Source organism: Vulpes vulpes, chromosome 4, assembly GCF_048418805.1.
Source record: "Vulpes vulpes isolate BD-2025 chromosome 4, VulVul3, whole genome shotgun sequence".
In the NCBI taxonomy this organism is placed as follows: domain Eukaryota; kingdom Metazoa; phylum Chordata; class Mammalia; order Carnivora; family Canidae; genus Vulpes; species Vulpes vulpes.
This window is the reverse complement of record NC_132783.1, coordinates 86,058,656-86,072,464: the sequence shown is the minus strand read 5'-3', so window position 1 is coordinate 86,072,464 and position 13,809 is coordinate 86,058,656. Positions and strand designations below refer to the sequence as shown.

At 38.2% G+C, this 13,809-nt stretch overlaps 1 protein-coding gene across 1 annotated transcript in view; it reads right to left on the bottom strand.

Moving 5' to 3' along the window:
• LRMDA (leucine rich melanocyte differentiation associated) overlaps positions 1 to 13,809 on the bottom strand; it is a 1,011,591-nt gene that overhangs the window by 192,466 nt on the left and 805,316 nt on the right. The window contains exon 6 of the mRNA XM_026005124.2: positions 7,190 to 7,274. Coding sequence (XP_025860909.1) covers positions 7,190 to 7,274 — 85 coding nt within the window. The remainder of the gene's footprint in view (positions 1 to 7,189; positions 7,275 to 13,809) is intronic.

Below are 13,809 nucleotides of genomic sequence, written 5' to 3'. Positions count from 1 at the left end.
GAAACAGAAGAGCCAAATTCGTAGCCCCTTTGTATCTATGAGAGCACAACAATTCTGCCCAAAGAGTAGAGAAATAAAGCAATCATGGAGACTGCAAATGAAAAATCATCCTTGGAGAAAAAGATAGGAAATGGACCCCTATGGATTTCAAATGCTTAAAGGAGGCTGCTTAAAGTTCCTGGCTGAAGTCCACGCCAGTCTTGGTAATAGTCTAACAGATTCATCCATCTTCAGATTCCACTTGGCTTGCTCTTCCATCACTGCCACCTTCCCAGACAGCAAGTGCACACATGCACATCTATCTATATATATGCGGAAGTTTTAATCTACACTACCCTCCATTCCAATCCACCCAGCCCCGCTCAGTACAGAGTGAAGCTATTGACCCTGCAAAGCAGCAGAGAGATGAATTTGATGACCCAGACTAGAGTTTTTAAACCATTTCAGCAAGGTCTAGAATCAAAGGAAAGTACAATTTATTCAGCACTTAGTAAAGTCCTTTTACTTTGGAACAGAGCACACACACTGAAAATAGACTCCCACTGCCACGCAGATAAAATAAACCTGTCAACCACTACTGTCAAATCACTAGTCACCTCGATTAAATAAAGGAAACTTTAGCATCTCTCAGCATCTGAGAATTCCACCAAGATTATAAGTCCATAAAAGCATTATGAAGGAAAGAAAACTAAAGTAATGGGTTCTGTTGAAATGTCATCAGAGGGAGCATTTTACATAATTAGAAAATGCTAATAATAGCTCTGCACAAGGAACCGATACACTCTTTCCCTACACAGCCAGGGCAAAGCCGTGGCATGGAGTCTGAAAGAGGGGAGCTGAGGCCATGCACTTATCTAGCAGGACCCACAGAAGAAACATATCCCTGTCAGCAGCAAGGAGCCAATTGCTAAAGATTTTTTTCTTTTTTCTTCTCCTTCCTCCTCTCCCTCCCTCTGTCTCTCTTTCACAGCTTTCAATATACTTTCTACGGAGAAGAGTTGGATCTGCCGTACTTCTGTGAACCTTCAATGACTCACTGATGTTTTCTGGAAAATCTGATAGCTCACTCCTTTGAAAAAATAATCAAAATATTTTGGAAGACAGAAAGCAATAAATAAGCAGGCTGCTTTAGTCATAGGGTCTGATCTCAGGTGGGACCTCCTTGGCAAAGCACCATAGCCCTTGGATTGCTTATTTCATCTTTTTAAATGGTCAACGAGAACAATGAACAATAGGCAAAAAGATACCGTGATGCTGAACTAATAAGATAACCTAAATAAGTGCATCTATTTTCACTGAGTCTGTGCTATTATTCTGTGTAGATTTTGTTTATAATGATCAAACCTACTTAAGTTTCATGTTCCCTGTGGGTTGACATGGCAAGATGGTATGACTATAAAAAACAGAAAAAAAAATTTCAAGTTGTCTGAAAGAGACAGATTGCCTCCAAATCCTCTAAGCTGAAAACAAATTGTGATGAGCAGTTTGGTTATCAAGCAGCCCCATCTTGAGCCCTCCTGAAAGTATTCTGCTCATTGGCATGCAGTTTTTCTGGGCAACATCTCCCCATCCAAAACATCTTTGTCTACATTGCCACATCTTCACATACATCCATTAATTTTCCTCTTATTCATTTCACTTTGGCTTATTTAAATAGTTGAAGCAAAACACTCTGTATTTATGGCTTCTGTGAAAATGTATTTTATGATATCTCATGGTAAAACTGTTTAAAAAATAAAAATAAAAAATGCCTGCAGTTTTTCTTTCCATCTTTTTCTTCCTGTTTGGATGGCACACATTGAGCTGCTTCATGGAGATATACAGAAAAATCAATTCCTAAGCATAAAATGCAACTCACATTAAGGAAACTGCAAACGATAACTAATTATGATGAGTTGCTATGTAAATCATTCTATGACAGTCCCAGCAATCAATTTCAAACACAAATAGACCAAGCCCTGGCTGGAGAAGAGGATGAGCACCTAACAACTGTATCAAAAATAATGGCAAGATTGCTAAGGATGGGTAGAAATAGGATGGCTACCATCTCCAAGAAAGTTTCCAAAGATTTTCTCTCAATTTGCTGCATTCTGACTTTCATACGTCTAAAGTCCTATGCTTACTATGACCAGGTAACTACGTCATACCTTCAAGACTATATAAGCATCAGAGAAAAAAACAGTAATTCAGGGATGTTCACTGGGCTTGCAATTACTTTGCAAAATGTGCACACCAGTGCACTGGAACGGGACCCCTAGTGTGTTAGCTACTGGCAATGTCAGATCACAGTATGTGTGCGTGACTGCCTGTTATCACCTGGCATCATCACCACCCTCTTCCAACCTTATCTCTGCAGCTTAGAGAAGGAACTGGAAGCTGAATTTCTAAAACGTTCCTTGGCATGTAGTTCTAGGTTAGAATAGGCCAAAGTGAGACACTGAACTATGACTTGGAAATCCAGAGAGAAAGAAGAGCAGGGCACTGTCTGGGTAGTTCTAATGTGTGAAGCAGTATCCAAGTGAACTTCTTGAGGATCCCTCCCACGTGGGCACTGCAGGTAGAGAAAGTCAGTAGGATATTCCCAGGTGTTCCTGAAATGTGCAGAAACTTTAGCAAGTTCTTGAGAATCACCAGCCTCCATGTGAGGCTGGGACTCTGGGTGGGGTCTTCCCTGACTGGACCAGCCTCTTCTTCATTCCTTACATTAAACCCCTTCATCATGTGAATACATAGTGGGCCTTCTATTTTCCCTATCTGAATTCAGACTGATTTCATAGGATCATCGTCTTTGGTTTTTCAAACTTTCTCTGTTCTTGAATTTATAGATTTGAAATTTTAAAGAAGGGAGGAAAGGAGAGTGACAGTCAATCCCTTTGACAGAAGAGGCTAGTACTATACTTCACTGCAGCCTTAGCTCAGGCTGTAGAAATCCACCCCAGCAGTGGACCTTTCCAGGCCATTTCTCTGCCTGTACTTCCTTCTTCGCTCTAGTACAATGCCACAGTCAGTCTTGCATTTGCTTCATATGTCCTGTGTGAAGGACAAATATCAGAGGTGGCCTGGGAATCAAGGACACAGAACTCTGCTTTTTCTTTTCCTTGCCTCTGTCACTGAGTCACTCAGTCTCCCCTGGAAATTCTTGGTGCCTTCCTTTGTTAAATGGGAATATTAATATTTACCCTCCCTACTTTCTAGAGTTGTCTTGAGGATGATATGGTCAACTCACTAAATAGAAATGATTTCCCTAAAAGATGCAGTGGTCTACATAAATGCAAAGTCCATTTCCAACAGTTACGAGATAAAGAGTGGCAATACTTGGCACACAGGTGTATGTCCTATGCACATATTTAAAGAAACATTTCTCCAGCGAACACTCCCAACACTCTTCTTAATGTGGATACCCATAGAGGATATAGTAAGTAGACTGCCACTAGGTAACAATTGGGGTTATTGACATGGCCCCATAGTCCCTGTACTCCAAAGACATGTTTAGACCTACAGCAGAATTCTCAGATTTCAAGTGCACAATCATAAAACCTCATCTATATCATAGCTTGCATCTTATGGTGAGTGTAGCCCCTTCTTTGAGAGCTTCTGTTACTAGTAAAATGATTCCATTAGTTGCTTCAATTCATCCTATTATCTTCCTACCATCAAAACACCAGAGTTTGAAAACTATGACAAAAAAAATTATTACCTACTTGGAAGTTAAACAATGTGGCTAAATGCTTCCTGACAATGAATCAATACATATGGCCCCAACCATGATGATTTGGGTTTGTGAAACAGAGTTGAGGTCTGAGGTCCACAAGGCTGGCCTTTTCTTTCCCTATCACTCACTCCTAAAGGAAAATGGGTCTCCTTTCTCAGACACAATCAAGTTACTTCACAGAGGCATCTAAATTACTGACTTTCTTCTGGGTTTCTACCATTCATCATTTACTGAACAAATATTTATTGAGCTCCTACTAAGCAGGAGGCCCTGTGGCAGGCATTGTAGGTATAGTGGTGAGCAAATAGACACAATCTCCTCCATTGCCTTCAATAGCTTATACTGTCCAAGAAGGCACTAGAAAAAAAAGCCTGAAAAAGAACACTGAGCTAATATAAATGTGGGAAGGGTGAGCAGGGATCAGAAAAGTCATCCTTACAGCGGTGATAGGCTGATACCTGAAGATGAGCAGAAGTCAGGGATATGAAGGAGAAGAAAGATTAGAATCTGTACTCCCTTCAGGAAGCTTTCATTTATAAAGAGTTCGAAAACCTACATTACTAGGCTTCTTGAACACAAAGCAGAATATATAAAATTGCACAAAGGAAATAGAAACAAATATTTTAAGTACCTCGGGAAGAGGAAAAATCAATATAGAAAAAAATTCATACAAGAAGCAAAAAGTACGGTGCATTACTATCCCTACGATGCATGGATAACTATAAATCATACACAGAAAAATAGAGTCCCTATAGCCTGATCTTTATTCTGGGCCCAGGTTTCCTTTGTATTTGAATCTACAGTCCTTTGGACATAAATCTTGGGTCTATCATACTCGACACTGGAAGTAACATAAAAGGACAAGTAAAGAGAAAATGGCATGTATAGAAAAACAGCAATTTGCACGTGAACTACTGCCAGCCAGTTTATGTACTTGTTGGTGCGGAATGAAAAGAGATTGGGAACTGGATGAATCAAAAATTATTTGCAAATAGAACTTTCACTTAAGATTTTATAGACCAAGTCTCAGACATCATGGAAGATTTCACTTGGGCAAGACCTGATGCAATTTGTCTTCACATGTGAAAGAGCCTCTCTGGATAACTATAAGTTGCTTCCATAAAGGTGTTAACAAATGATAGCCAAATAGTTTGGTGATTTATATGATCAAAAATATAGAATAATTTAACTTAAATATGAAAAAACAAGGTGGCATTGGGGCACCTCAGTGGCTCAGGCCATTAAGCATTCAACTCTTGGTTTCAGCTTAGGTCATGATCTCATGGATCATGAGATGGAGACTGCATTGGGCTCTGCACTCAGAGGAGAGGCTGCAGATTTTCTCCCTCTGCCCTACTCCTCACTCATATGCACTCTTTCTTTCTTTCTTTAAAATAAATAAGTAAATCTTAAAAAAAGAAAAAAGATGGCATTAAATGGTTTCACTCTGGGTGCCAAAAAAATCAGGCTTTTCCTACTTGTTATTGTGTGATTCATGCCCAGCTAAAATAGATCAGTTTCATCTCTTTCCTACATGGATCAGCCTTATATTAATTCAACCTTAATGACTTTATGGGCTCTGTTTATACTGGTGTCCACATGGCCATAGGCCCAAAGACCTGCCTGCCGTTTCATGTTCCTGACTTGCTTTTTTTCACTACCAGGTCCTTAGCATCAAGCAACCAGAGCATTAAATTTGTAGGCATATTTAACCAGAGCATTAAGTTTTTAGGCATATTCTTCAGTAAAATTGAGATATCTGTGGCTGGGTCCTTTCAACAGCACTGTTCCCATTGATGCTGGGCTCTGATGTCATTAAAGGGCACTTGTTTTAACTCTACACACCTTGAGCATTCTTCCATATTCCAAATATTACTCAATATACCCTCAAAACTTGTACTCTTAAATTCCATTTCTTTAAGGTTCATTTTTCTTATTTTATCATTATAGTAACAAATGAAATTTGTCCTATTATGGAGGATGATCATGGATCTGATCATGTCCTTCTGTTGTGAAATCTCAATTTCAGGGCTAGATCAACTTTCAGAAGTAGACTTATGGGTCTGAGCCTTCAATTCCTATGTAGTGTACTCAATGAGCTACAGAGTAAAAATACCTTTATTCAATATAAGAAACCAAAAAATAAATCCATGCTAGAGTTAGTTATTCTGTTTAGATACAGTATTATTATTTACCTAGGGGAACTCTCCATCCCCCTCAAAAAAATATCCTCTAAAGGAATATATTTGAGACTTCCATAAGGACATTAGCAAAGGAGATCTATACATACCCCTCAAAATATAGCATGTTAGCAGCTATTGGTTCTACCTGCTTTTGAGCAAAATTGATTTTCACAAAGCTGACACTTAGTGAACAAAACCATAATTGGACCAAAATATATGTAAAATGTAGAAAAGTTCTACTGTGCCCAGACATCAAAGGGGCAACACAGGTCCAAGTCATAGACACCTAGAACCCTGCGTCATATTTTCGATCATTTCCTATAGAACAGAAGTGTGTCATTTGTCCAGAGCCCACATGTCTTCTCAGAGTGCCAACTTCACCACTTTCTGGGTCCTCTACAGCCTTTGTTTCTACCCACCCATTCTGCAATGTAGCTAGATGACAGAGCTACGACAGTCCTTATTCAGTGTTCCCTAAATGTATGAGGGGAATTTCCTGCTTGGGGAAATGGCATTTAATGTATGGAAGGCCCTCAAACTAAGCCTGTTCATATTTACTATTGGAAGGTAGATTCACAGTTAAGGAATGTGGCTGTTGTCATAACCCATAAAATGGGGTAAATAAGTTACGCTGTATGGCCTCTCCCTGTCCTCCCCAGTTCCAACAAAGGTGATCATACAGTCCTCGGCCTGAGCAGCCAGCTTAGGGTCAAGGCAATTTTGAATGATATTCCATGCAGACTCCACAGATGACAATAGGAATTTAAAGCTTTGGAAATACTGGGTAAACGAAATTAATGTTTTGAGGATCAGATAACTTAAGGAAAACTGTGCGTTGACTCTCTGCAATGTTGCTAGGCAAACTGGAATTCCTTTTAGCTGTAATATAGAGTTTATTCATTTTGAAATTATAGATTTCAACTATTCTACTCCCCAAACAATGATACTTTTACAAATATTAGAGTTTCCCAATTCTCTCCATCACTTTTGCTGCAGGTAATGATCTACTTAGTAATTTTTAAGTACTATAATCTCTTTACTTAAAGAAAAAAAAATCAAATCACAAAATTATATCATAGCATGGATTTATTTGCCTTCCCAGTAGACTGCCACTAAATTCTGTTTAATATGAGTTAAAATCGCTAGGTTTGACAGGTATGGTTTTCTCATCAAGGACTTGAAAAGCACTGTGTTCCTTCTAAAGTGCCGAGGCAGCAATAATAAGCCCAGAGCTCTGCACAGTCAAGTGTCCCTCCCTGCAACCACTAAGAGCAGTAAAAAGCCGAGTTCCTACCTCGGTGATTGGTGAGATCCCTGGAAGCAGATGGCAGTGGTGTATAGTGGTGCTCTGGAGAGGCTGTGATGCGGTCACTGGAAGCCTGTATAATAAAAGAAAATGTCAACATGAAGTAACACCAAACACTGAATACCTTCATTTACCAAACATGTCTCCTAGGGATCTGGGACTGGAAGAAATATGGTCAACCAAGACTCTTCTTAGGAAGCAAGAGTTGTCTGTGCTGAGATAATATTCTGGTGAGTGTAGGGTAGCATACAAAGATTTGAGGAGCCTCAATACAGGTGGAAGTGCTCTGAGACAAGAGAATGGTGTGTTTATTTCCTGAACTGAAAGAAGGAAGAGGAAGGGAGAGAGCATAAAGGCCAGAAACGGTATGGAATTAGATTGCTGCCACAGGCCCTCTTCCAGTACTTCCCACAGATTACATGTTCACTATGCGTAGATTGCTCTGGAAACCAGTAAGGATGCTGAACTTTGCCCTAGGGTGGATGGGGAAAAACAGGGCTGGTTTGCATGGGCCCCAGGGCAGAGAGACACAGAGAAGCTGGGGGCTCAACAGCCTGAAGTGAAGGATATAAACCATTGTGCACCATGCAGTTGGGGTTCTGGCTGAGTTTAACAATAGCACTGAAAAACTCATCTGAAATCTGGGATATAATGGTTATCAATAAAATTTTGTCATTCTGAGACCTTAAAAGAAAATGATATGAAATGTATCTTGAAGATGATTTTTTATTGTACACAAACAGCTCTTTAACCATCAAACTGTACAGTGTGTGACCTGTATCTGTAAGTGGTGCTATCTTTCTTTCTCTCTAGCTTTACAACAATGGGGATAAGGCCAGGAAGAAAGACTATGGCTGTGGGGTCAGCTCTCCCTCAGAACTAATGACTGGTCTGTCACATTCAGAGCGTGGCTGCTTATAGCAAGAAGCATCACCACTGTAATTCTTACTGAGACTTCTGAATCAAATACTACTTTTTTTTTTAATACCCAAAAAAGAACATCTGCTAGGATCAAAATCCTAAGCTTACAACCTTTCCAAGCTTCAAGAAAAAGTAAATTTCATTAATGCTACATTTTTCTTTCTGGAATAGGAAATACATTCTATGGGATATATTTGCCCTGCGAGGGGCAGGCCTTTTCTCCAAAGAGATTATCTACATTATAGGAATCAAAACTAAGTAGGAGATTAGACCTACTTGCTAGAAAAACCCTTTAAACCCCGCTTTCTGACATTTGAGATGTTTGATTAAGCGGCTTTCAGTGGAGACTTACAGAAAGAGTTCTGAATGGAGCAGAATCAGAAGCTCTGTCCCTAAGGTAGAGACAGATTTCAGGTAGCATTACTTCATTCCAGCTCCAAGGGAAATATGTGGTGTTTAAAGCTTGATCCAAGGGTATTGGGTCCAGAAAGAAAAAAGTTCAGTCACTAAGAAAAATGATTTTAAAAGTAGACAAGACTTACTAGATACTTCATCATTAGACATTTAGGATACTGCAAGAACATAAAGAGTCAGAAATTAGATTAAATTTCAAATACTAGAGTCACCACATGTCCCTCCATTTGGCAGTCAGGGTCTCCTGCAATCCCCACATGATAAATGAGACACAGTGACAGTGTTCTAAATATGGCACCGATTCAATGCTGGAGGCAGGATATATGGGGCTAAGTAATAGGAGTTGTCCCTCCACAGATCTACCATACTTCCTTAGTAAAAGGCCATAGTTTCTCTGTCAATGTTTCTGTTCCACCTCAGTACTAAAAAGGCCTACAATTCCAGTATGAGTTTAGGTTGCTATATTGTGAGATTTCTTAGTGCGTTTAATCTCAATTTGGGCTGTTGACAATTTGATGACAGCTTATCCTAAAATTACTGGAAGAAACTACCTTTCAGCAAATACCTCTGACTGGGCAAAACATTAGAGCTTTATAACCAAGGGTAAAATAGCTATTTACCTTTATTTCCAGTTGTAGTCAAAGCAAAAGTGGCATGGCTAGAGTTCTGTTTTGCAGTCATCATGCTATGCCTAGCGTTTAATTACTTTTCTGCTCAGTGTCCATTTATAAACTCAAGTTATGGAAAAGAATTCAGGAAAAGAACAATTTTGCAAACTGTGTCTGTCAGTGGCACATCTATGGCTGGATATTTAGGGAAACTACTACAAATTAAGATTCTAACCACCAGTCCTTTGACTTGGCTATTATCAAAATGAAGTCCCTGTGATCTTTTCAATTTGTTCTCTGAATATTATGCTTTTTGGTGAATATTATGCTTATATGCACAGTTAGGAAAAGCATGATTATCATATGGAACAAGTAGGAATGTCTTAAACTTGCACACTACCTGCCCCAAAATAAATCTCCTTGGAACTCCAGTGGTGCAATAGGTCAGCGTGCGGTACGTACACAACAGTGCAAGTGGAGCAAAATAAAGAACTTCTCTTGAAACTGAAGTAATGTACCCATAGTATATTGAGTATGAGATGATAGAAACATTAAGAGGAAAAACTTGAATAACGGTTTCTTTTACCTGGATTAAGAAACTATACCTAAATTAGGAATAGGGTAATTTGGGTAAATCTGAATCTTCAGAATCACAAATCCTCTCAAATTTTTGAGTTCTTGCCAAATTTCCTAACTATCTATGGCAGAGAATTATACTTTTACATTTTACGTTTTAGATCACTCCTGTTTGAAGATATTTGTAACATCTACAATAAAATATTAGCTACCAGAATACATATATCCCTAAATAATTAAAAATACAATAGAAAAAATGACGATGGAAATGTCAGGCAATTCAAAGAAGGAAAAACCTAAGTGGTCAGTGAAGGAAAGAGAAGACGGTCAAATTCACTAGTCTGAAGAGCAATGCATTATTAAAACAAGATACAATTTTTCCACCCGCCATATTGGCAAACTTTCAAGTCTTACATCAAGTGCTAAGGAGAAAGGGAAAGAACTTTTATCTTCTTGCCAGGGGGAATGGACGCTGGTTCAACTTGCCAGTGGAAATGAATACTGGTTCAACTACTTTGGAGAATAATTTAGCAATATCTAATAAAATTGAAAATTGGTACAGCAACTCCATTTCAAATGTATATGTTATGGAAAATTTCACTCCAGTCTATAAAGTAGAACATAAAACAGTGCTTATTGCATGATTATTTGGATCAGAACAAATTGGAAGTAGTTCAAATGCCTGTCAATAAGGAAAATGGATAAATAAAATGTTGTATAAAATGTTGTATATGACAGAATAATATTTGGCATTTAAGAGTAATAAACCTGATTTAGGTATCTCAACTTGAATAGGTCTAAAATTTTGACACAGTGAAAATACAAGTTGCATAATTATAAATATGGTATGATATATATATATATATATATATATATATATATATATATATGTAGTACTTCTACATCAAGTGTGTACGGAAACATCTAAAAATTATACAAGTTAAACACTAACCTCATGAAAATGGTTGTCTCTACCAAAAAGCAGAATAATAGGACTGGGGCTAACAGAATGGGAGGAGCCTCAATTATACATATGATTTATTTATTTTATTTAAAGACAAGACGTGGAAACAAATATGTCAAAATATCAGAAAATATAAACTCTGCATGGTAGTTACATGTGTTCATTATTTTTCAACTTTTCTACATATTTGAAATTTCTCAAAATTAAATAATTAAAAAAGAAAAACAAAGATTCCTGTTTCTTCTCTGATCCATAACACCCTATTCTGATGTGAGCCCATAACGAGAGGAAGTTTTTTCTAGCAATTTCCCAGTACATGCACAACATGGATTAAGGCTGTTTATTGTTGGCTTTTTTTTTGCAAAGAAATATCCTTTTCTGTTTTTTCTAAGGCTGCAAAGCATAACAACAGAATGGAAGAAGCTGATAAATAATAGCAAATATGTACACCTTTTTCACAGCAAGGCTTGAGATACTCAGGCCAGCCCAGTAAATCCTTCTGTTTAAGATTTGTCAAAGCATACTGAAGGTTTCTAACCTCTTCCCCTTCTCACAATTGGAGTGTTGCTGATAATTTTTTAAACTCACATCAATAATGATAATAGTCACTAATATACTGCATGTTGCAATTTCAATAATGCAGGGAGGCAGGCATAACTTGGGCAACCTCATTGGAAAAGAGTCAATGGAAACACAACGCACTCTGTAAGAGATTTGCAAAGTGAGAATTTTACTCATTGGTTGCAGAAAACAAATGTCTTCAGATGAGTATGTAAAAATCAAGTCCCTTCCCATTGGGTGCATTCCATGGAAACCTGCATTCCAATGGATATTTCTGAACATCATGGATGCCCTGAAGGAATATGATACAGACCACAGGAGGAGCGATTTGGCAGGCTTCAAAACAAGAAGGGGGCAGCTACAAAGTTGTTTAATAGCCATAAATCTCCTACTATTTTTCACAAAATACCATCTAAGACCACATCTCCACAACTCATTCCCCATTACTCAGCTCAAGTGGAGCGCTTTGGCATGCTCACTCACCCTTAAATCATACACGGCATAAAGTGATCCCGGGTCTGGGAAATTTGTCAGCCTCCTTCAAGTAAAAGCAATCTTCACTTTTCATCACAATTCATTCCCTGAAACTGTGGTATAAAGCTGACTCTTCTAAAAACATTTATTTTCTTTCATAAGAAAAAGCATCACTCATTTAGTTATCAAGTATTTAATAACCACCTACTATATGCCAAGCCTTGTGCTGAGAATACCAAGAAAAATAAAACGAGGGCTTTGAATTCCTGACTCATCAAAAAAAAAAAAAAGATAGATAACCATGATTAATACTGGTTATTAAGAGTCACCAACTGGTAGCATGACCCCCATACTCTGTATTATTACAGAAAATTTTCCCTGACCTCTGTTAGGACACATGGAACAGTGATTATGTTCTTGCTTGTTTCTTATTCATACTAAGAGAAAGCTTTCAAGATTAACTATATTAGCTTTCCAAGATTAACTATACTATTAACCCTTGTACCCAACACACTGCTAGAAATATAGAAAGAAGTCAGTGCATGGTGACTGAGTGAATAAAATATTGTAATGTGAAAGATAAAACTACCTATACAATGATTATAATTCAACACAACAAAAGTGTGAGCCAAATTGCCACAATCAGAGGTAAAAACTTGCCATCAACTGAAAAATTAAATTAGAAGCTAAAGAACCTGCCTGACTTCTGACCCACTCCTGGGTGAAGGCACCATCCCTTTCAGTGTGAATCAAGACAGAAAGACTTCATGACAGACGCATTGGGTTGGGAACGACAGACAGGGTTGGGAACAGAAATGGCCATAGATTGTCAGAGCCAGAAGTCAAGAAATTGGGGGGGTGGTGGTAATAAAAAACAGTAGGGTAGGGATGAGGGTGAGTCAATAACCAAGAGATTAAGAAATATCCCAAAGGGACAAAGGGCAGAATCTGGGCAAAAGCACAGCATTGAGCTGAGTGAAGAAGCTGAAGGCTGGGACAGGCTAAAAGTCAGAGAAGGGGTAAGGTGCCAAAGACTTCTCTGAAATAAGGAAGCCCCTTGAAGGCAACAGCATAGAACTTCCTATTGGTTCTATCTGGTATAAAGGGGTCCAGTTCTTTTTTTTTATTTTTTTTTATTGGAGTTCAATTTGCCAACATATAGCATAACACCCAGTGCTCATCCCACCAAGTACCCCCGTCAGTGCCCATCACCCAGTCACCCCAACCCCCCGCCGACCTCCCTTTCCACTAAAGGGGTTCAGCATCTAAAATGGCATCAGGCCCCGAGTTATAGTTTAGAAATATCTGTGGAAGGAAAGAGGAAGGGAGGGAAGAAAAAAAAAAAAAAGAACCAGGAACAGAAAAAAGGAAGGACCATGGCTTGGGCATATTGTGGGCTACTACATAAATAATGAAATCATAGAATATAGAAGATGTAAAAGCCCTTACAAATTATCTAGAGTGGTGACTTCCAAAATATTTTTAGCAGACACTAATATAGCAGAAGGAAAAATAAAAATCTAAATATTGGACATTATGGAAATAATCATGAATTCTTATGGCAACCAAATAAAACTATAATATAAAAGAGGGAGAAATATGCCAAGATTTTTATTATATAATATTAAGTAAACATAGTAAATATTAAAGAGTGCATATGCCGTGATTTTTAACAATTATAAGATTTACAATGGGTAAAAGCAAATAGGCAAAGATTAAAGATTTTTGTTGGGGCACCTGGGTAGTTCAGTGGGTTTAAGCATCTGATTCTTGGTTTCAGCTCAAGTCATGAGCTTAGAGTCCTGAGATAGAGGGCCACATGGAGCCCCATGTTGGGGCACTATACAGAGTCTGCTTGGGATTCTCTCCCTTTCTCTCTCCCTCTGCCCATTCTTCCTCCCTTGTGCACCAGTGCTTGCTCTCTCTCTAAAATAAAAATAAATAAAATCATTAAAAATGTATTTTTGTTAATGTGATTTAGAGTGATTTGATTTTTCAACTTAGTTATGTCATTGCCTCTTGCAATTTAAAATATTTAAAATTTTAAGATTTAAAATCCTACCTATAAATCAGGGCTGATATGAAACAAT